This window comes from Aedes albopictus, chromosome 2, assembly GCF_035046485.1.
Source record: "Aedes albopictus strain Foshan chromosome 2, AalbF5, whole genome shotgun sequence".
Lineage (NCBI taxonomy): Eukaryota > Metazoa > Arthropoda > Insecta > Diptera > Culicidae > Aedes > Aedes albopictus.
The window spans coordinates 280,828,879-280,854,103 of record NC_085137.1 but is presented as its reverse complement, the minus strand read 5'-3'; the positions used below and the strand labels follow the sequence as shown (position 1 = coordinate 280,854,103).

At 41.7% G+C, this 25,225-nt stretch overlaps 1 protein-coding gene across 12 annotated transcripts in view; it reads right to left on the bottom strand.

Moving 5' to 3' along the window:
* The window catches only part of LOC109415006 (cell adhesion molecule Dscam2), a 200,053-nt gene that overhangs the window by 91,050 nt on the left and 83,778 nt on the right, over window positions 1-25,225 (bottom strand). For 10 of the 12 annotated variants that reach the window (XM_062851903.1, XM_062851905.1, XM_062851900.1 and 7 more), the window contains one exon: window positions 19,565-19,788. The exons of the other annotated variants lie outside the window; for them this stretch is intronic. In XM_062851903.1, the coding sequence (XP_062707887.1) occupies window positions 19,565-19,788 (224 nt within the window). The remainder of the gene's footprint in view (window positions 1-19,564; window positions 19,789-25,225) is intronic. 12 annotated transcript variants of the gene reach the window in all.

Sequence of the window (25,225 nt, the reverse complement as noted above, 5' to 3'; positions counted from 1 at the left end):
AAAACCTCTAACTTTTGTCATGGTTCTTGCCTCATTAACCTTCCTTGGGTGAAAACTAACAGAACAAAACTAAGACGACCAAAATCGGACCTTCCGTTCGGTCCCACGTATCTGTAAAATTTCCAAGATGTAATTTTGCTCCGTTCCTGAGCTATCACTAATTTTGTGGAAATTGTCCAGATGTTGGTTGATTTTCGACCGTCTCTATTATAAATTTGCACAAAAATGGTCATAACTCATGAACGGAGCCTGTGAGTGTTAATATCAATATTACCAATGTTGCCGTTTCGTGAAATAGATTATTTCCGAAATATGTAGTCTTCTTCTTGTTGATGTAACGTCCCCACTTGGACAAAGCCTGCTCCTCAGCTTAGTATTTTAAGAGCACTTGCACAGTTAATAACTGAGAGCTTCATCTGCCTGTGACCACTTTCCATGTGTATATCGTGTGGCAGATACGATGTTACAAAAATAAAAGAAATTAATTATTACAAAGGATTAACATATCACAACACATGGAACCTTATAAATGTACAAATAAGAAACATCACACATTGACGTAATACGACACATAACATAAATGTGCCCTGTTATCCAAATGGATAACACCTTCCGATCACAGGATGACGAGGTTTCAGTTATTGATTTGGGTCCATCAGTCATCCTGGATTTGTATTTTAGTTGGCAGTATGTCTTTTAGTTCACAGAATTTGATGCTGTATTCATAGCTTGGTTTGGTCTAGGAAAACTAATCCTAATTGGGCATCCCGTTTCAGGGTTCGATACTTGAGCTCAAGAACTCCGTGGCAGGGAAAGGTTTACATGTCTAGTACTTGACCACTGCCCGAAATAGCCTGAAAGTTGGCAATCAATAGTGGATTGCATTTCATGTACCTCTATTCAGTCAGAACCCTATAAATGTGTATTAAAACTCGGGGAATATTTACAAAGTAAAAATAACATATAACACAAAGAACGTACGAATATAATATTTATAACACAATTAACAATTATTCTGTCTTATAATTGTAACAAATATTTATACCCGTAACACAATCCAACGTTTGAGCAAGAATTTTTCGTGAATCGTTCACCGATTCACGAAAAATTCAGCTCCCATATGCTTCATATCCTTCATAACAATAATGTTAAGGCCATATACTTAACACTACGATAAAGATAAATAACTTAACCTAAACTCAAAACAAAACCAAAACGAGTTGTGCTACCCGAAAGCCACAATGCTTTCCAGAAACGTAGCGGTGAACAGGACTAACAAGTTCCCAGAACACACCTCAACTCAAAACAACTAAAATGTTACCCGAAAGCCAAACTGCTTTCCAAATCATGTAACGTATCTTACTTCAACTAAACTTTACTATTGTGGAGGTGCACTGTCTACAAAAATAAAATGGCCTTAAAACTGTAGTTATAATCCTTCCAACTAACTTTCATTTGCATACACGGGGTTTTTTAGTTGGGTGCCATGTTACAAAAATAAAAGAAATTAATTATTACAAAGGATTAACATATCACAACACATGGAACCTTATAAATGTACAAATAAGAAACATCACACATTGGAGAGCGCAGTAGGCCGTAGCCACGATCAGACGTGTTTTGTTTTGCTCGTCGCGTTTTTTTTTTCGCGTTCGCCAATTTTTTGTGATTCTGCAGACGGTTTGGCCGGTGTTACGTCATCTGGATAGCTTCCGCGTGTGAAAGAGTGCTTGTCATTTGTGAATTTTAATAGTGAGAAATGGATTGATTGATTTTGAAGAAATATAATAATTTTCAAATGAATCGTCCAAACCCGGGGGGGGGGGAGGGGTGAAGGTGGGGTTGGTGTTTAAAGATTGTGTGTGTTGGAATGCCGCTGCTAAAGAAGTTCGGATTTGGAAACGGTGCTGAAATTTGTTTCGAGAGTGTGGGAGTGTGCCGTCTATTTCGCGTTTTCACGTAGAACGGTCAATGGCGCTACGCCTTCCAGAAGTTTTTCATAGTAAAGTTGTTGTAAAGGCGCTACGACTGCAGTTTTCTGTCGTGTTTTTTGACGTATGTGGCTATGAAAGTACCGCCATGCCATCAGTGATTCGCGAGGGATAACAAAATCATCCCGTGTGGCTTAAGGCCTTTTCTTGTGTCATCACAAAATGGCTTCTTCAGAATCATCATCCAAATTCAACTTTACACAGTATTGCACTAATACACTTACGTAAGAAAATCGACGCTTACCTTTTCTCTAAAATTCTCCACTTTACCCAACATATTTGGAAAAGAAATATAGAACACACTATTCTAATTAAAATTCTCTTTCGAACTACCTATGCCACAAAGAAATATTTTCACTCAAACTTGAAAATTATATAAATTTGTCTCAACCGCACCAAGAGTTCGATGGCAATGTTTACCACCCATCACAGTACAACGACGGCGACAGCAGCGCGACGCGACGGTGCCGTCTGGCGCACAATCATCGATCATTGAACGCAGTGATGTCGATCTTGCGGGCCAATTCATCAATAAAATCAGTCAAAATCGTTGAAATGGTCAACTCAAATTTATCGATTATACGTCGTAAAATCGAAAAAAATTGAAAACTATTCTCCGAATGATTATTGTTGTACTTTGAAGCACATATGATAGTAATAAAAGCAAATAATTTTTGATTTGTGAAATCTCCTCCGTACTGTCCGCCAACACTGCTGCTGCTTGCAAACATCAACAGCGGAAGAGCATCTAAGAGTATTTGATCATTTTTAGCCTATTACACATAAAATTCAATGTTTTTCGAGACATTGAGATATGTTCCATCGTTATTTAGTAAAATAGAGTAGTCTCCTGCTTGAATTGCTTTTAAATGATTCATAATCCTGAAATGTTTACATTTCCGGAAGCGAGACAGAGAGGTGCTATTTTTGTTTGTTTGTTTGTTTATGGAACAAACGTAAAAAGGCAACACCACTACTGTTGCGCTCGATGATTGTTAGAAATAAGAATCGAAAAAGAAGAGCTGAAATAAGAGTGATACAGGGAGTCACCTTAACATTCATATTTTTGTGGGAGCTAAAGTGACGTGTGTTCAAATGATGACTGACTGCAAGCACAACGGTGGCGAGACGAGGAGGAAGCCTGACTGCACAACGAAAACGTTCCCATGGTGATGGAAGCGCTACCTAGGATTGGATGGATTCCGGTGAGAATGTTCTGATTACTTTTACTATAACAAAATGAACTAAATACGCGCCAGTTTCAAAGATTTCCTTTGAATCAGGAAATGTGTTTGCATTATCATTGTCCAAATGACAACGGTAATGTACACATGCGGGGCTTATTGTAAGTGAAAGTGACTTCTGAATGGACGTGTCTCTCCAGCCATTCTGAAATGGGTCTCTGAATCTGCAATAGAACTATCACCTTCTAACTCCCGGACTAAAGCTTTTTGCAATAGTATCAAAATGATATTGCAGAAAACTTTCTTCCATAATACCACTGCCGGACAGTGGGGGTTAGTTGGATCACACACACACACACACACACACACACACACACACACACACACACACACACACACACACACACACACACACACACACACACACACACACACACACACACACACACACACACACACACACACACACACACACACACACACACACACACACACACACACACACACACACACACACACACACACACACACACACACACACACACACACACACACACACACACACACACACACACACACACACACACACACACACACACACACACACACACACACACACACACACACACACAAATAAGAAACATCACACATTGACGTAATACGACTGTGACGACCCCTTGGTCGGCGCGCTTACCGAGACAACATGATGTGAAGAGTAACCCATTGTTGATCTTTGGGCCGTGACAGGTACGTCAATCAGACACAGAATGACGAGCAGTTTTACGCTGAAAAGCAAAAGTCGATAGCAAGAAACTAAGGCATAACGTTGAATTTCTTTGTAGTTATAAAACTTAGCTAAACTTGTCTTTATTACGCGAATTGTAGAAACTTTGAACTAAATCCTCGACTCCGTATAAGCTTAAAGGTAAAGCTGAAAATTAACTTAAATTGTATAAATTCTTATCCTATGATCTCTCATTAAATTGGTTAGATTTGCTAAGTAAAAGAACTGAAATAATCGAAAATCCTACCTAAAATTTAGCTTAAAAATAGCGCTGGTGAGTTGCATAAAACAAAATACTTTTTTTCCTATAAACTAAAGTAAAAAAAATATTAGAAATATTCTAATATTAGTCGCACATCTAGTAGGAGAAGAAAAGTTCCAGAAAATAAGTGCGAAGAAGAAGCAGTTCTAGAACAAGTTCTAGAAAGAACAGAGAAAGAAAGAACTAAATGTAAGTTTATGAAACTTTGAATTTAAAACCTAAACCATAATACCTATTCGTAATTTTAGGAAATTTTTATCGAGTCATCAAAACGATTAAAAACGCAGAAATTGTTTCTTTCTTCCGTTGATTGAAAATCAACAATATAAAAACTTCATTTACCCGCACTGGAAGCTTCACCTACGGAATGTCGCGACGGAACCAGCAGCAGCGAGTGGCCGCTGCCAATGAGAAGGATACCGGCTGCAAGATGTGTACGAGTACGGACAACAGTCGCATGGTCCAGTGCGACAAATGCGATGCCTGGTACCACTTCGATTGCGTGGGCGTGACCGCCGACATCGAACATCACGACTTCGTGTGCGCCACATGCAAGACTGCTAAAGGAGGAGTCAAAAAGAAGCGTAAGACGTCTGCCAAGGTACCCTCAGATGCCCCACCGCCCGTAAGTACGCATGCCGATGACCAGGGAACCGTTCATTCAGAGCTAATTGGAAATGCACCCCAAAATGCGTCCGTCTACGTCGTTACCCCGATGACGACAAGTACAAGCGTCATCAGTACCGCTCCCGTAATGTCAACTACGCAAATCGGTTTCTCAACCGCAGGTCCACCCTTCGCGCATGATCCAACTGTTTTACAATTCCCATACTCTACGTACGCCCCCGTAGTCGCTCGCGCCCCAGTAGTACCGGGGTTGACCTCCGTTACTCCGCAAGCCTCAATGCCTTGTCTATCACTACCCTCGGGACTGCCTCCACCCCCGCTGTCAATCTCCTCGTATGTGACTCTGCCATCAAATCCGCGCGTGTCGGGTTACTATCCAGAAGTGTTTACACGTGCTCAGTGTTTCACAGTGCCTTCGTGTGGAAATCAACAGATGCCGTCTCTACAGTTCAGCACGCCTCTATCGTCGCGAAATACGCCAACCATCAGTCAAGCCGAAGGGACAACCAAGACTATTGCACCTGCATTGGTTGGAAACAAGCCATCCGACACCAACAAACAAGGTCGGGAGGAATATGCCAGCCAGCGCTCCGGAACAGCAAGCTCAAGAATGTCCAGGAAGGAGAAAAGACTACAATTGGAGTTACAAATTCTCGACGAAGAAAGGAAGCTGCAAGAAGAGGAACAAAGGAAGAAACGCGAGTATCTCCAGAAGAAACATCAACTTCTGAGGGAGCTGGCAACCGATTCTACAACGGAAGACGACGAGAAGGAGATGAGGAAGATGACCAAGCGTTGAATGAGAAGGTGAACACATGGATGCAAGGGCTACCGCCGACCGATCCTGATCAAGTTCAGTTAGGCGAACCCCGACAGCGCCCACGTGGCGACAATGCCCTGTCCCGGCCTCCGGCACAGCAAATGCAGATTTCGCAAGGACCCGTGGAACAACATCATCGGTTGCCGAACCAGCCAATTCCTGATTTAGGGCGGCTAAGGATTGGAGAAAGTACACATCTTCCGTCGAGATTAGAGAACAATGCGACGCACGTTGGCCCCTTCAATCCCGGCCTGCGTTCGACCCCTCGGCAGGCATTGCTGACGGAAGACGATGCAAATAACTTGTCACGTACTCAAGTAGCCGCTCGCCAAGCGGTATCGCGAGAGCTTCCGAGCTTTAGTGGTACTCCCGAGGAGTGGCCATTATTTTACTCCACCTTCATCACCACAACGAACATGTGCGGATACACGCTTGAGGAAAACTTGGTGCGCCTACAGAAATGCCTCAAGGGAAAGGCCTTTGAAGCAGTCAAATGCAGGCTGTTGCATCCGGCGAGCGTACCGGGCATCATTTCCACATTGAAGATGCTCTATGGTAATCCCGATGTGATCGTGCATAATCTGATGGCAAAAATCAAAAACACACCACCACCGAAATCGGCTAGACTGGACACACTCATAGAGTTTTCGTTATCTGTCCAGAACTTATGCGCCACAATAGAAGCTTGCCAACTAGATGAATACTCTTACAATGTAGTATTGCTACGTGAACTCGTCGAAAAGCTGCCTTCGTCGATTAAAGTGGACTGGGCGAAATACCAGCGAACCGTCCCATGCGTCAACTTAACCATCTTCTCCGCGTGGCTCTACGATCTCGCCGAAGCTGTTTGCCCGATTGCTACACTACCGAGTGTTGAGACGAGACCACAGCGAAACAAGAAGGATCCAGCCTATCTCAACACGCATACTGAGGAAGAGAAGGATTCCCATCGGTTCAAGCCAAATAAGGTTGTCAAGTCTGCGCCACCCAGTTCAGCGTCAAAAACCTGCCTGGTATGTAAGGGTAGCTGCCCGAGCGTGGACAAGTGCACACGGTTTGCTGAACTTGGCTACAACTCCAAATGGGCAACTGTGAAGGAACTTGGGCTGTGTAGAAAATGCCTGAAAAAGCACACGGCGTCATGCAAATCTCAACAAGTTTGTGGAAAGAACGGCTGTCAATACAAACACCATCAACTGCTCCACAATATCCAACGAGATAACGCAACGTCGACCGCGGAACAAGGCGCAACAAACCACGCTCCTACACAAACGGCTGCTGCGCAGAGCTCAACGGGACGAGACTGCAACACACATCTGAAGCTCACAAACAAAATGCTGTTTCGCGTTGTTCCTGTTATACTGTATGGTCCAACCAAAGCTGTGAGAACTCATGCGTTCTTAGACGACGGTTCTTCCTATACGTTGATGGACGACGCTTTAGCAAAAGAGCTGAAACTAAGTGGAGAGCCGGAACCCCTTTGCTTAAGGTGGACAAGCAACCAAGGTCGGATAGAGAACGATTCGATTCGGCTTAGCGTTGGGATCTCCGGTACGCAGGAAGGGCACAAGAAGTATCGTCTCCAGGAAGTGCATACAGTTGCCAATCTCAGTCTGTTTCATCAATCGGTCAACGTGAAAGAGTTAGCAGAACAGTACCCATACCTGCGAGCAAGCTTGCTATTTGATGAAAACATTCGCGAAATGATGCGATTTGCTTTCGACAACGAATACGTTTTCACCCATCCTCGCTTTATTCAATCAACCTCCCATACGAGTAACACACGAACGGACTCAACACTAATCAGCATAGTTGACTCTTCCTTTTCGCCGTTGAGCCGTTGCGTTCTAGCCAAGCATCTCTTTTCATCAGGGCTTGGCTGAATGAATCCGTGAACATGAACATGCAATTATCGTTCCCAAAAACGTTCGTGAGTATACATGCCTCACGAGGAATAAATTTTACGGCACCCCGTGAATATTGATTCCTAACTGAACAGAGCAGCAGTGAACGAACCAAACGACGAACGAAAGAGACAACACAAAGAAGTTGAAGATTGCTTGCACGCTAACGCCACTCAGCACAAAAGTGCATAATTTCCAGACTACACCAAAAATGTGTAACCCTTGCACATTCACAAAATCAGCTCCTGTGTCCGCAAAATCGTTAAATTCGCAAAAATTTTTGTACAGCAATCTAGCTCGGTTTACTAGTGACCTTGGGAAACAAAAAAAAATCGACATTTCGCATCTAGACGAGTGTACGAGCTGTTTTTTGAGAATGTGTAACTGTAACACATTTTTGTGTGGTCTGGAAATTATGCACTTATGAGTAGGGCTTACACATTTTAGTGCTGAGCGGTTTTACTGTGTGTCCCATGCCACAATGCTGCTGAGCTGCACCTATTTATTGGAAACGACGGCGTCGAATATTCTGGTGTGTGTTTGTTTCTCACCGAGAAGCAACACATGCGTTCTCGCTCTTACATGTGGCTTGGATATATCTGTCTCTGTTGCTGATAGTGTGTACGTTTGGTTCGTTCATTTCGCAACAAGCAAAGGAGAGTGGAACTGGCATTCCTCGCTTCGGTCAGCCCCGACGAGTGATAAACATTCATCGCCACGGTTGGTCGTGAATATACTTCAGCATGAGGCATTCGCACCCATCGGTGGACTTGAGTGTTGTTTAGTTGCTTCCGCCGTTCTTCGTGAGGCAAGCGATGTGCGATGGTATGCAGTCCAGGAGAGCGAGCGAAAAATGTGATTCAAAGCAGCGTGAAAACTAGCAATTCGTTCATTTTTGAATGAATCTTCCAAGCTCTGCTTTTCATCGCTTTCGATGCTTTTCGACAGCTTATCGCGAAGCATCGTTGGCTGGAAGCTTTATTAGTATGGTATTGGTACATGCGAATGTTGCTTCTGTGTGCGTGTCGAGCGTTCATGCCGTAGTTTCGCAAACCAACCTCTCTCTCTTCTTGGCGTAACGTCCTCATTGGGACAAAGCCTGCTTCTCAGCTTAGTGTTCTATGAGCACTTCCACAGTTATTAACTGAGAGCTTCCTCTGCCAATGACCATTTTGCATGTGTATATCGTGTGGCAGGCACGAAGATACTCTATGTCCAAGGAAGTCAAAGAAATTTCCTTTACGAAAAGATCCTGGACCGACCGGGAATCGAACCCGTCACCCTCAGCATGGTCATGCTGAATACCCGTGCGTTTACCGCTTCGGCTATATGGGCCCTGTGGTATTTATTGAAATATTGTAGCCACGATAGGTAACAATTATTTATTCTATTATTATAGTATCACTGGTGTAAGTATATTATGTCTTCCAATGACTGTGTTCCACCCTCCGCTGTCAGTCTCCTTAACTTCATGGTTGCTGTGATCATCTGCCAATGAACCCGACTACCACATCTCCTTTTTTTCCGAAAAACGAAGGACTATGCGTCTAACCCCAGCCCGGTGGATGTGCGTTCGATGGGGATCTCCAACTGGTCCTCCTTGAGCTCCGTAAATGCGTCCGTGGCATCTTTTGATTCGACTGCCGCCGCCGTCGCCACTGCCACCACATCAGCCTGCTCATCAACACCTTGACTAGCCGCTTCCAAGGCCGGATGTTCCTTGAGCTTCGGCGGTGGCGGAAGCGACACTTTCAGCTTCAGCGAACTCAGCATCCGACTGCTGTTCTTGACGGCAGCATCGTGATGTACGCGTTAGTTTTGTTAGATGATGTGAAATGTCTCTTCGATTCAGTTTGCAGATGGGCTTCTTCTCGTGGAAATCCTCATTTTCCTCCGAGTGGTACCGGCAACAAATCCGGTCTTCGTCCTCGTTCACGTCGAATCCTCTCGAAGTCGTCGTCGCCGCCGCCTCCATCGAACTCTTCGTTCTCCTTGTTGGCGTCCTCCACGGCGATGGGTTCGTTAGGTACCACATCTTGGATGTCGTCCAGCGTGAACGTCATGCCGCCGATCTTGGATGGTCTGGAGGAGGAATCCACCGAGAGGGTGTCCAGATTGCCCCCGCTCATGTCGTTCGACCACTTTCTTGCTCGCACCGGTCGGATTTTCATCCACCGCAAAAGCACCTCCCTCTTTCGAGGCGAGATATTCTTGCCCGCACCGGTCGGATTTTCATCCGCCGCAAAGGCATCTCCCTCTTTCGAGGCGAGATATTCTTGCCCGCACCGGTCGGATTTTCATCCGCCGCAAAGGCATCTCCCTCTTTCGAGGCGAGATATTCTTGCCCGCACCGGTCGGATTTTCATCCGCCGCAAAGGCATCTCCCTCTTTCGAGGCGAGATATTCTTGCCCGCACCGGTCGGATTTTCATCCGCCGCAAAGGCATCTCCCTCTTTCGAGGCGAGATATTCTTGCCTGAACCGGTCAAATTTTCATCAACCGTCAGGCATCCCCGGCGAGATGTTTTTAGGCCAAATCCGTCAAAATAATACTTACTTCAACGTCCCGCACACGTGAGTTTGATTCTCGTCGCCATTATGTGGTATTTATTGAAATATTGTAGCCACGATAGGTAACAATTATTTATTCTATTATTATAGTATCACTGGTGTAAGTATATTATGTCTTCCAATGACTGTGTTCCACCCTCCGCTGTCAGTCTCCTTAACTTCATGGTTGCTGTGATCATCTGCCAATGAACCCGACTACCACAGGCCCTATTCGGTATGGTTCGGCTGTTCGGGCGAGCGTGTGACGGCCCAGTCAGATGTGTGCAAAATCGTTTGTGATTTACATCTTGTTCGTTTTGCCACCTCTTTGCTGCTGGTCATCGCTGATCAGTGCACAGTTCCATCGCACGCGATAAATATACAGTTGATGAGTTGTGATGAGCACTAGTGAGGTGATCATTTGCATCATTGCCTGCGAGGAGTACCAGTGAAATCCTACCAAGATGTCCAACCCCGAATCCTCATCGGTATCGATAACGCAAACTTGGCACTTCCACAAAAAGGAAGAGAAGGGGGTTGGTGCGAGCCCATCGCCACGAAAACACGGTTGGGCTGGATCATACATGGTGGAACAGAGCTAGGAGGAGAATTTGTTGGCTATCACAGTCCTCAAAGGTGCCTTTGTAGTGGATCGAATGATGCTGCACTTCAAGACGCAATGTGCGAGTTCTTCTCTATCGAAAGTTTAGGGATTTCCAAACCCAAACATTCTCTCGCATCAACCGAGGATCAACGGGCCGAAAACATCCTCAACACCGTTACTCAAACCGAAAACGGCCACTATGTCTGCAGCTTGCTCTGGAAGTACGACAACCTGCACTTGCCGAATAGTAAGCCCATGGCTCTACAGCGTTTACGCTGTTTAGAGGCTCGGATGAAAAAAGATCCTGAGCTGGCCACAGTCCTGCAGACGAAGATCAGCGAATACCTCGAGAAAGGATACATCCGCAAGTTAACTGACCAAGAGTTGAAGGAAAGGCAGCATCGGGTCTGGTATCTCCCGATCTTTCCCGTCTACAACGCAAACAAGCCAGGTAAGGTGCGAATCGTCTGGGACGCTGCAGCCAAAATCAACGGCGTGTCACTTAATTCGATGCTGGTGACTGGGCCAGATCAGTTGACGTCCCTTTTGTCCGTACTTATCCAGTTTCGGGAGAACAAAGTGGCGATATGCGGGGACCTAAGGGAAATGTTCCACCAGGTATACGTGACGAAGGAGGACCAAAATTGTCAACGATTCCTGTGGAGAGAAAACCCTACAGATGCGGAACCGAGTACTTTCGTCATGCAGGTTATGACGTTTGGTGCGTGCTGTTCGCCGAGCTGCGCCCAATACGTTAAAAACCTGAACGCTGAAAAACATACAGGAGAGTATCCGGAAGCAGCAACAGCGATAATCAAGTGCAACTACGTAGACGATATGTTAGTGAGTACGGAAACGGAAGATGAGGCAGTTCAGCTAGCTCAAGATGTTCGACATGTTCATGCCCAAGCCGGATTTGAGATGCGCAACTGGATCTCCAACTCTCCAGCGGTGCTCAACGCCTTGTACAACGAGCGGATCGACGAGAAGAGCCTAAACCTAGGATCGGAGCTAGCCACAGAAAAGGTTCTGGGCATGTGGTGGTGTACGAAAACGGATACACTCACCTTCAAGCTATCACAGAAACATGATGCAGATCTACTGTCAGGAACCCGACGGCCAACTAAAAGAGAAGTGCTGCGAACACTCATGGCCATCTTCGATCCTTTGGGATTACTTGCAAATCTGCTGATCTTCCTCAAGGTGCTACTCCAGGAAATTTGGCGCTCAGGGATCGGCTGGGATGACGAGATTCCAGAAAAACTCAACAAAAAATGGGAAATTTGGTTGCAAGTTCTTCCGTCGTTGCAGAATGTTCGCGTGCCAAGATGTTACAGGCTTCTAACGTCGATAGGACCGGAAACCTGTGTTCAGTTACACACCTTCGTCGATGCAAGCGAGGACGGCTACGCAGCGGTAGCGTATCTACGGTTCCAGCACGGTAGCTGCGTGGAGTGTGCAATCGTAGCAGCTAAATCGCGCGTGGCACCACTCAAGTTTGTTTCAATCCCGCGGCTCGAACTACAAGCGGCGGTTATTGGAGCCAGATTAGCGAAATCAGTGAGCAGCAGTTTGTCGTTCAAGCTTGACGAAAAATTCTTCTGGACAGATGCTCGTGACGTGCTGTGCTGGATCCGGTCGGACCATCGTCGATATTCGCAGTACGTGGCTTTCCGTGTCAACGACATCTTAGAGACCAGTGAAATCGCAAATTGGAGGTGGGTCGGCACAAAGGACAATGTTGCGGATGAAGCCACTAAATGGCAACGTCTGCCAGATCTCGGAAGTGACAGTCGGTGGTTCAAGGGACCAAAATTTCTATGGCAGGATCCTGATAATTGGCCAGTAGAACCGTTCACAACTGGGTCAACGAAGGAGGAAATACGGGCAAACATATTCCACCATAGAGCTACCATCAAGTCGTGCGTCACCGTGGAAGATTTCAGTAGCTGGGATCGACTGGTTCGTACAGTGGCCTTCGTGTTTCGGTTTTCGAGGAACTGTCGGGTCAAAATATCTGGAATCAAACGAGCGAACGGCCCACTCTCGAGCATGGAATTGCAGCAAGCATCGAACTACCTCTTCAAGTTGGCGCAGAAAGAATCGTATCCCGATGAAGTGAACAATCTTTTAAATGAACTAGCTGCATCGAAATCAGTTCCTAAGCAGAGCTCGATCTACTCCATGAATCCTGGAGATCGCAGCAAGCTGTGGCTGCGAATGGTCGCGTTTGACAAGAGTGCATCGCGTGTTTTTTTTTTTATTTCGGCCTAAGAAAATTTGATTCCGCTGGTGGTGCTACGCCTTCCGTGGAAGGAGTTTTTTTTTTGTAAATTTGGTGTGTCGGATGACCTCGTTTTAGTGCAGGAACTGTACAATATTGAATTGAAGAAATTTTACGTATAAATAGAAGTGAATATTACGGGCTGTCTGTTTGTTTGGCTGAGGCTTTGCCACCCGGATTGTTTTTGCGAGTGAATATGTATTTCGATGCATCATATTTTGTCGTTAACAAGCGCATGTCGCTGAAGAAAATAAAAATGAAGAAGGTGTGAGTCTAGTTGAAAATGCTCGGGAAGCAATTGAAATTGGTGTGATACTTAAAGCTGCGAAGGAAATGGTCGAAGAATTTTGAACGAAATTGAATCTCGGTCATCGAAAAATGTGATTTCCGTGTTCAAATCGTGCGCTGTTCCTTTCTCAAAGTCGTGAGTGTCGTTCGGCGGATTCGGTCCCGAGAGAATTACGTTTGGGGAGATGGTCGAAAAATGCATTAAACAATGCATCGTATCTGCAAATAGATGAAAATGCAAGTTCGGTAGTGCATATTGATTTGTGAAAAAGGATGAAACGTGGTTCAGAGTTTTCATCTAAATCTTAGCCGGTTAAGACGGTGAGAAAAAGCGTCGTAAAATCAGAAAAATTGGTCGTTCCTTCTTATGGAGTGCGTGAGTTAAGGAAAACTTGTAACAAGATTTGTGCGGAAGAAAAAGGGACAGAAACGATTTAGAACCTGACATGAGTGCTGAAGATAGTGTGGTTGGCGGTGGGCAGTTTTAAGAAGAATCTATATTGTGCAAGTATTCTGGCTGCAATACTTCTCAGCTTAATTCGGAGAAGAACAATTTGGATCACCAGTGGAGCATGTAACACATTTTCGTAATTGGCGATTTGCGAATACAAGATGATGAATTTGGTGAGTTCGTTCTGATGTAAACTGTGAAGCTGCCTGCAACTCGTAATAATTATTAGCATATTTTTTTTCTACAATATATCATTTTTTTTGTATTTTGGGAAGGGATCATTATACTTTTTTCTCGTTTCAGAGAGCGAGTAACGGCGCTTAAGCCTAGGCATAAGGGCCAGGATACAGAGTAAATACCTGTGTTCCATCCCTGGAAAACAAGGACCAAGGGGTGACATTATCCTTCTTAGCATCGTCACCCCCACCGATTTTCAAGTTTTTTTTTCTTGCTTTCTTAAAAGCTGAACGGTTGGTACGAGATGTCCCCGCTCTATAGCTTTCCTGTAAAATAACGCTGCACAGTAGGCCTGGCCACTTTAATGCTTGTAATGCATTTCCGATGCACTGCAAGCATTAATAATGACAAGAAAAATGGTAGAATTAGTCGGTTCTATCATTTTCCAGGATTCTTTCAATGAATGGCTGTGTATGTGTAGACTAGACTAGACTAGACTAGAGCTCGATCTACTCCATGAATCCGTTCCTAGATGATCAGCAAGTGATGCGGATGCGTGGAAGAACAAGCAGGTGTGAGTACGCTACGATGGACGCCCAGAATCCTATTATCCTTCCCAAGGAGCACTACATCACGATGCTGGTTGTACGAAACTATCACGAACGCTATCATCATCGTAATCACGAGGTCGTCGTTAACGAGATTCGACAGGTGTTTAGGATCCCGAAGCTGAGGGTTGTGTTTCGTAAGGTGAGGACGAACTGCCAGAAGTGCAAAAACCAACGAGCAGTTCCCCGGCCTCCCGTGATGGCCGATCTACCAATGGCTAGAATGGCAGCCTACAGCAGACCGTTCACATATGTAGGCGTGGATTATTTCGGGCCGTTCATGGTAGCAGTAGGACGAAGATCTGAGAAACGTTGGGGCGTACTTGTGACGTGCTTGACCACAAGAGCGGTGTATATAGAGGTCGCGCATACTTTGAGTGCGGACTCATGTATAATGGCGATCCGGAATTTCATGATACGAAGAGGCGTTCCAAATCAAATATTCAGCGATCGAGGTACGAATTTCGTGGCCACAAATAAGGAGCTTGAGGCGGCGCTGGCTGATTTGGATCAGGAGAAGGTCGTGCAGGAAATTGTGAGCCCCAATACTGAATGGTGCTTTATTCCTCCAGCTTCTCCCCACATGGGTGGGGCTTGGGAGCGGCTCATCCAGATAGTGAAACGTAACTTGCAGCAAATTCAACCACAACGCCTTCTCAGCGATGAAACCCTTCGCAACCTTTTTGTGGAAATTGAAGGCATAATTAATTCACGTCCTCTGACGCACGTGCCGGCAGACGATCCTGATGCTCCAGTCCTCACACCAAACCACTTCATATTAGGATCATCTAGCGGCCTTAAACCTGCATGCTTACTCGACGACAGTTATTCGATGTTGAAGCGCTCGTGGCGTACATCTCAAGTCGAGGCGAACATTTTCTGGCGGCGTTGGGTTCGTGACTACCTACCGGAACTCACAAAGCGCACAAAATGGTTCAGCGATGGCAAGCAAGTTGAAGTTGGGGACATCGTGGTGATCGTAGATCCAGGGCATCCTCGGAACTGTTGGCCCAAAGGACGGGTTATCTCCGTCAACAAGGGAAAAGACGGCAAGGTTAGATCTGCTGCGGTTCAAACATCCACTGGAGGAATAAATGAGCGTCCCGTGGTAAAACTAGCAGTTCTCGATGTTAGGCGCGAAGAACAGGTAAGCCACATCAGCGGCGTACCCGGGGGGGATTGTGACGACCCCTTAGTCGGCGCGCTTACCGAGACAACATGATGTGAAGAGTAACCCATCGTTGATCTTTGGGCCGTGACAGGTACGTCAATCAGACACAGAATGACGAGCAGTTTTACGCTGAAAAGCAAAAGTCGATAGCAAGAAACTAAGGCATAACGTTGAATTTCTTTGTAGTTATAAAACTTAGCTAAACTTGTCTTTATTACGCGAATTGTAGAAACTTTGAACTGAATCCTCGACTCCGTATAAGCTTAAAGGTAAAGCTGAAAATTAACTTAAATTGTATAAATTCTTATCCTATGATCTCTCATTAAATTGGTTAGATTTGCTAAGTAAAAGAACTGAAATAATCGAAAATCCTACCTAAAATTTAGCTTAAAAATAGCGCTGGTGAGTTGCATAAAACAAAATACTTTTTTTCCTATAAACTAAAGTAAAAAAAATATTAGAAATATTCTAGGATTAGTCGCACATCTAGTAGGAGAAGAAAAGTTCCAGAAAATAAGTGCGAAGAAGAAGCAGTTCTAGAACAAGTTCTAGAAAGAACAGAGAAAGAAAGAACTAAATGTAAGTTTATGAAACTTTGAATTTAAAACCTAAACCATAATACCTATTCGTAATTTTAGGAAGTTTTTATCGAGTCATCAAAACGATTAAAAACGCAGAAATTGTTTCTTTCTTCCGTTGATTGAAAATCAACAACGACACATAACATAAATGTGCCCTGTTATCCAAATGGATAACACCTTCCGATCACAGGATGACGAGGTTTCAGTTATTGATTTGGGTCCATCAGTCATCCTGGATTTGTATTTTAGTTGGCAGTATGCCTTTTAGTTCACAGAATTTGATGCTGTATTCATAGCTTGGTTTGGTCTAGGAAAACTAATCCTAATTGGGCATCCCGTTTCAGGGTTCGATACTTGAGCTCAAGAACTTGAAGTCCGTGGCAGGGAAAGGTTTACATGTCTAGTACTTGACCACTGCCCGAAATAGCCTGAAAGTTGGCAATCAATAGTGGATTGCATTTCATGTACCTCTATTCAGTCAGAACCCTATAAATGTGTATTAAAACTCGGGGAATATTTACAAAGTAAAAATAACATATAACACAAAGAACGTACGAATATAATATTTATAACACATTTAACAATTATTCTGTCTTATAATTGTAACAAATATTTATACCCGTAACAACGAAGATACTCTATGCCCAAGGAAGTCAAGGAAATTTCCTTTACGAAATGTTCCTAAACCAACCGGGAATCGAACCCGTCGCCCTCAGCACGGTCATGCTTATATTACCTTAGCCTTACAGCTGTGACTATATGACCCCCTTTGAAACAGTCTATACTTGTACGTACAACCCCATGGTATATCGTTCTACATACTTACCGTAGGGTAGGACGGGGCAAGATGGCCACCCGGGGCAAGATGAGCACCCCTCTGTTTTACTACTTTTATGATGAATTTTGCCCAAACAAGTTCATAATCCGTTAGATTAATGTTTATCCTGTTTGTAAACCTGATATTAGGTACTTCATAATGAACGAATTAAAAAATATCGTCAAATTAGTCAATAGCATGGATTTATGGCATTTTCTTATAAGAAATCATCAGAATAAAATAAGGTTTTTATGTCAGAATCAAATTTTTACCATAATTCTTGTTATCAGTCAACATTACTAACTTACTACAAAGCATTTTAATTTATATTAGAAAATATTTTCTAAAAACTAACATTAAAATTTATTCAATTTTAGTTATTTACCTATAATGGGGCAAGATGAGCACCCCTGAGGGGAGTATAGAAAGTATTTTGAAATTCTGGATTCAACTCAATAGTGCCGAACATAGGTTTCCGTAACCTCTGCAACTATTTGGTTGCGTAAATTCCTAAAAATAAGCAACTTAATAATCGTTTATTGTTTTTCGGGTCATTCTGTATAAAGTATTATAAAACCGCATTTTTTTTCAATAATCGAAGAAATTGATAATTTTAGAACGTGATATTATAGCTATAAACAAGGTTCACTATATCAATCACTGTATGGCCAATTTATTGTTAAAATATTGGGATTTTAATGAAGTGCTCTTCTTGCCCCGTAGGGGTGCTCGTCTTGCCCCGTAGCATGTTCGAACTGACCATAAAACATCTTTTTTGTTTAGTCAAATAAATCATACTTATTGTGAATTTTGAACCCTTCCATGTTTATGGGTGATAGAAAACATGATATAGAAAAGAACTATTGAGAGATACTTTACAAAAATGTGTTAACTTGCAATAACCTCAACGTGATCCTTAGGGTGCTCATCTTGCCCCGCCCTACCCTATGCGTGATAATGTTTGCACCATCGTACAAATAAGGTACCCATATCACCTGTACACACAATGTCTTGGTTTTTATTGCATGTACGTAAGCTCTAACTCATATCACAGTAGGTTGCGGGTAAAAAAATCCGATTTCTTAAGTTTAAAATTTGCACCATGAAGGGGTAGCAGCGGTAGTCGGGACTTGTCCACGCGCAAATGCTAAAAAAGACATTTCAGGAGTGTTCAGGAGAACCGTAAAACAGTCTTAGACCGAAAAAAAGCAAGGGCAACTATTCCCGAAGGTGTCCACTGGTCGTCCAAGGTTAACATGGATTAAGAAAGCTATCGCTGCCACCAAAAATAAGATTTGGGTGAATTATATGCGCTCAATGAGAAAAATGGCAAAGAAATGCGAAATCAGCGACTTAACGGCATGACATATCGAAAAGGAAAATTACGGTGGCCTTTATGATTCTTCGACCATAGAAAAAAAACTTACATTATTACCAATGGCATCCAGGAGCTACGAGTAGCGCCATATAAGAAAGTCTTGAATTTGCCCGAACGCAACCTCCGTTTTTTTCGATTTCCGAAAAACTATCGATCCGTACCAAATTCCAGAATCAATAGTTATTATAACTTTTGTTTGTGTGCCAATGTCTACACCATTATGCAATGTCAAAATAAAAAAATAAATTCAAAAATTGTTAATCTTGACTTTGACACTACCACGGATACTTTTCGACATTTGCGCGTGGACAAATCACGAGCTAGGTTGCCACTTAGTCATTATGCAAGTGTAAAACTAAGAAAATCAACACTTTTTATTCACAGCCTACTAGGATATGAGTAATAGCTTAAATGCCTGCAAATAAAACCAATACATTGTCTTCACAAGTCAAACTGGAATTTTATTTGACGATGGTGCAAACATTATCACGCATACGGTACACACTTATTTTTTTTTTCACTGAATCTAGGCATATTTCCTTGCTTTTTGACCGAGATTGGCACCGCCAACAAACTTGTCAGCAAACATGCTTTTCAACGAGATCTCAGCAATCGTGTTGTTTGTTTGCTGAGATTCAGGAATTTTTTGCCGAAATTCAGCTAACAAACTTCATTTTTTACCGAGATTCAGTATGAATATTTGCTGAGCTACGGCGGTGCCGGCATTTGCCGAACTCATCTTAGTGTGTATATGTGTATACACTACCCGTCATAAGTACGGACTCACAAAAAGTATTGCAACAATATTGCATCACCCTGACTCACCTCGATATCTCTTAAAACAGAACACCTACAAAAATGCCGCCTTGAGAAAAGTTGTTGCTTTTGGTCTTCTGAATAACTTTCCTGAAGACAGCATTTTTGTAAGTCCTCAGGTTTTGGAGATATCGAGGTGAGTCAGGGTGATGCAATATTGTTGCAATACTTTTTGTGAGTCCGTACTTATGACGGGTAGTGTATGTAACTAGTAACTACTGACGGGAAATAACATTCTATCTAAACGTTGATGGTTTATAGTCATCACCTTTTGAAATCGTTTCCCATACGATCGATGTCGGACAGAGCCTGTCCGTTATGGAACCACTCAATTTTCCCAATTTCCGAGCCAACGATAGTGCAATTAAATTTTGCTGTGCTGCCAGTGTTGATCACTTGTATTTGCGGATTGATGTGCGCTGATAATTCCGAGTTGATTGTTAGTCGAATTTGGAGCTTTTGTTCTCCAAATTGATTAGACGCCTTGCATATCTATAATATAGAATATTATATGATATTTTATTTTATATGAAAAAAAAATATATATATATATATGAATACATTTCAACTTATAAAACGCTTGTATAGATACGACGGAATTGCATGCGAAAATGTTTTGCATAAAGCGATGCCAATAACAACATTGAGTAGATTAAAAACAAACATTTTTACAATTTCTTGTAGTGCTTCATCTAATAACAGTATATTCCCAAGCAACCACGAAGCCGTATATGAGTGCATCAATTTTGCTATATATTTATATTTATAATTGTGTATATAATCCTGCATTACTTTAAACACCTCATTGAAGCTATATTAAAGTCGAAAAGGGCCCCACTAAAATCAAATTAGTGCCACATATTTCAGCACGCTGACAGCCATTGCTAAAGTGACATAAATGCATGTGCTGTACATTTGCATTTGCACATGCTTAATACGTGTAACACGAAAAACAAAAACAAAATAGTTATTTATGCAACAAGTTGCAAAATGATGATTTTTTCAGCACGAGTTGTACATTTATCCAACGAGGCTTGCCGAGTTGGATAAATACGACGAGTGCTGAAAAAATCGAGTTTTGCAACGAGTTGCATACAACATTTTTTGTAATTACGAAAAATTCCCGTTCCGGAATCTATCTAGCTACACATACATGAAATCACGAGGAACCACGTGGAAGCATCCATGCGCACCGACGCAGGTTTTTGTTCGATCAGGTAGGCTGTGGTGTAGAAGGTGTCACAAATTTTCAAGTTCCCGTTGTCGTCGTCGTCGTCAATCAGCAACATGAGAAGGAGCCTTGGAAGGAGCAAAAGTAGCTTCTGCTGCTGCTTCTGCACTTGATCAGCGGCCCGAATCGGAACGTGGATAGTCCTGATTTGGATTCGAGCTGCTAATTGGATGTAGGAGCAACAGCTGTATCTACGGAAAACGCAGTAGTGAGCAAAATTTTTGTGCTGACAAAAGTGCCGAAAAGTGTTACTTTTCAGCACTTTTAAGAGTGCCGAAAAGTAGTACTTTTCGGCACTTTTGTTTTAGTGGAGAAAAGTAGGCCGTTTTATCGTTGCAACCGCAAGTGAAAAGTAGGGCAATAAGCAACGTAATTACAAAAATCTATTTTTAGCACCGTTTTGTTATCGACGGTACTAATGCACCACCACATGAATGTTGTAACCATTTTTTTTTTGTTGCCGGGTCGAGAGTCGAACCAGAAGTGCTGAAGACCGCCAGATGAGTTCCATACGTGCTGGTGCCTTGGACCGTTTCTGCTGCAGTGATAACAACAGATATTTAATTAACTTAAAGGAAACTGTTCTTCTGTCTCAATCATTGAAGTAGAGGGCAAAACGATTATGCCATATGTAATAGAATCCCTGTGATCACATTCTGATAAATCACTGATAAATACATAATGCATTTTAGAAGATATTTAAGTTATATAAGAAAATTAAAACACCCTTCGCACACTGCTCATGTGGTTTCCATCATTATTGGCATGTGATAGCAGTCAACAGAAAAGAAAAAAGGTTTTGCTGATGAAAATCGTCGATCGGTGGTTCAAACGGGAATTAAGTTGGTCGGGAGTCGAACCAGAAATGTTGAACACCGCTATAGTTGAGCGTAAAGTTGTTCACTCTTCTTAATTTCATTTATTTACCATTAGAGTCAAGCTTTCATAATTGTATTGTTAGAGCAACCTTTGCTAGATTCTACATTGCATTTATACAGTTTTTGCAGTGTTGAATTATTGAATTATCGTATATCACCTTTTAATGCACCATAATGTAAAGAATGAATGTAATGCATCAATACATTGATAATGCCAATTTAAAGGATTATTGCATGAGAAGTGTAGAATTACTGCATTTCGCATTAAAAAGGTTGATATTCAGTTTAATTCGTGCAATGATATAATGCTTGTGGTTACTTGGGATTGTAATAAAGATGGGAATATTTATAATAAAAAATAATAACTACATTTTTAATAAAAAATAGCATAAGTAGAGTGATCGTTGAGAACACATGTAGAAATATCGTATCGTGAACAGAAATCGTAAAACTAATAAAGTAATAAAAATTGCGAAGAAAAACACAAGTAATAAATAATATACGTATATGTTGAAGATACTGTAAAATTCAGATAAAGTCATATTTTAAATTGAATTAAATTATTTGTCATACTATATGTGTGTCGTACAATTGTCCATATAGCGACTTTTTCAATTTAATGAAAGTATGCATAATTTGTGATAGATAAAGTATACGGTAAAATATTACAAAATGCTTTCTGAAATACAGCGATATTACATTTTTTGTATTAATGGATTTTAACTTAGAGCCAATTAAGCGATTTTACTATAAAATTCAATGAGAATATTAAGCTTTCGGTCGTTTTTGTGTGTTTTGCAAGAAGGATTTTTTTGCGGGAAGATCCAATATTACTTATTGCACCATGGAGACGTAAAAGAAATTGACGAAATTATAAGTTTGAAAATAGTAGAAACACCCAAAAAACAGGCATGTCCCATGCTAAGTTACCAATGGGCTTTAGGCCGTTATGGCGCATTATGTGAGAATTGGATAATTTGGCAGCAAGGTACCATACCATACTTCGTGAAAGTAGTAATTCACTGTTCCAGTTACACAATAGATGGGAAAGACATGCGACGGAAGTCCTTATATTGATAACTGGCAGCTATTCAACACTAACTACATATATTTCTATAGTTGCAACCAACCACTCTAACGTGGTACATGCACTATACATTGTGTCACTGTTGAGGCTATTGGGGGCACGAATTAATGCAATTTTAATTATATTCTTGAAACTTCATTCGGGTATGTGATACAATACACGTCATTAATTATATCTTGTTCCGGTCATCAATATTATCGCATAGATGCTACAGAGATGTTTCATAAAACTAGCTCGCCTCTTGCGGTTCAGTTAGCACAGAGTTTGCACTTTAAATGATATGATTGCATCGCTATCTCTCATGACTGTTTGATAATAGCATTTCATAAATTTGTAAGTATTATTGCTCTATGTATCCACATGCAAAATATAAATCAGGAAGCGTATACGTTGAGTTTTTTTGTATTTTCTTTTTCCGGCCACGCTCCACGTGCTTTTTATTTAGTTGCGAACAAGTTCCAACAGCTGAGTACATAAAACATTATCATGATACAACTGCATCAGGGGATAATGAGTCGATAGCCACTCAAAAAAAAAAAAAGAAATAAAACATAGACGAGCTATAAAGTAAATATTGAATAATTGAATTTTGAGTGGTTCATGATTTTCAAATTATATATAGAATTTCCGCCTGACTTGATTCAATGAGCAGAGTATCATCCTTTCACCACACACAGCTATCTCTATACGTACATCAGCATCCTGCCGTACTATACTTGATGGCAGAGTTGATTATCTAAAGAAGTATGTAGTAACTGTTTTGATATTATATCCATTTGCAATGCAAATCCCATATCACTGTGTTCATGTGGAGGATGCTGAGTGTGTTACATTTGTGTATGTGCGTGTGCTTCATGCCGTACGTGTGCTGCTTCTCTATATTTTGGAGCGTATCGTCGGCTACGGTGCAATTTAAAGCGTATCTGTCTATTTTCTCCTATATATCTCGCTCGTGGCTATCTTGAACGTGCATGAATGTTGCAATTTCCTATCACTCGATATGTGCCTTACTTTCTCTATCCATCAGACACCTTTTGATGTAGGTATCCTATCGTACCTATTGAGGATGATAGACACAATTCGGGAAGGGTATGGCGAGGGCGCGTACAGAGTATTGCAGACTATACACAGAACACCAAATAGACTAGAACTTCTACATCGAAAAGGAATGTAGATTATGAAACCTTAAAGTTCAACGACCGGTTCATGTAACGCTGTATAATATCTCTAATAATTACAACGATTTAAGAACAGAATCATTCTGCTTTTATGCATTGACCAAATAGCAATATTGTTAACCCTCTAATACCAACATTTTTTATTTTGATGTAAATATCTTTTTCATCATCTAAAGTCGATTTAAACATGTTTTTGAAGGTGTTTTTTTTTTATTCTCGATTTTGTGGATTTTGGGTTTCTGATTTTTCTTATTTTCATTTTTGAATATCCCTACACGTTTATAATTTTCCTGGAAGCCCATTTGACATACCACTTTTTAGGACAAAAACATTTTGATATTTTATGATTATATTTAAAATATTTTAATTTTAAATTTTTTTCATGCAAAATTTTATTTTCCGTGTAATTTTTTGAAAATCATTTTGAGTGTATTCAGCATCCTTAAGCCATTTTTGACCCAAACTGTACACTACATCAGCGAGCTGTTGAGGAGGTTAAGGACAAGGTATTTGGAGTACATAGGCTCAATTTTCTTGCGCTCAAATCAAGAGAACCATTAAACTTATCTAGCTGAAAATGTAACTCAATGTTCACTGTGCGGAAGCAAGCATTAAGTTACATTTTCAGCTAGATACGTATGTGCTTGAGAAAATTTGAGCTATGTACTCCAAATACCTTATCCTTAAACTGCTGTACTATAATGGAATGATTGACGAAAAATTTTAAATATGTTAATTGTTGCGATTAAATACAAAAGAAACAATGACATATGAAAGGTGACAGCAAAAATGTCAATACGCTTTAAAAGACACCACGACCCATTTTGAGATATAGAAAACAGTCCTAAATATTAGCTCAAGTATGAATTTTGATTGTCCAAGAATGAAAAAATACAAAAATGCTTAAACTGTACCCCGTCTAAAGGCGGGGTTGGGTATTAAACGGTTAAGCAACGATGTGAGGATAGAGAAACTTCAATAATTGGTTCTGGAGATGTTTTCACCGATATCCGTCAATCACACTGACTTACCGTTAATTTACTATAAAAAATATTATGCCTCTCGAGAAAAATCAGAATATGGCGATTATCTGTATTCTGCTTCTGATATAAGCGCGACAGTTACTCACCATAACAGCGTCACCAGATCCCAATAGAATTTTATCCCATTATTGCAGATTTCGCCCCAAATTGGACTATCACACTATTTTTGGTACCCCCAAAAAATGTGATAAAAGTGCACAGTTACATCGGATCGTCTCGACGTCTTCGGTGCACTTATTCATTGATTTACAAGGAATAAGTGTACCAAAGACTTCAACTCGATCCGACGTGGTCCTGCGCTGGAATCACACTTTGAAGGTATGTGCACACTATTGTGTCAGTCAAATTTGGGGTGAAGTCAGCAATATATGGGATTTGACAGCCTCATCTAACTGAGCCTCTCTTGCCGTTCATCACAAATACAATCAGAAATATCTGTCACTTCGCGAAACCCACGTGCTTTTGTTTTGGGCGGGAACACATTTCCTTTTGCTTTGCCTTGTGAGTGTCAC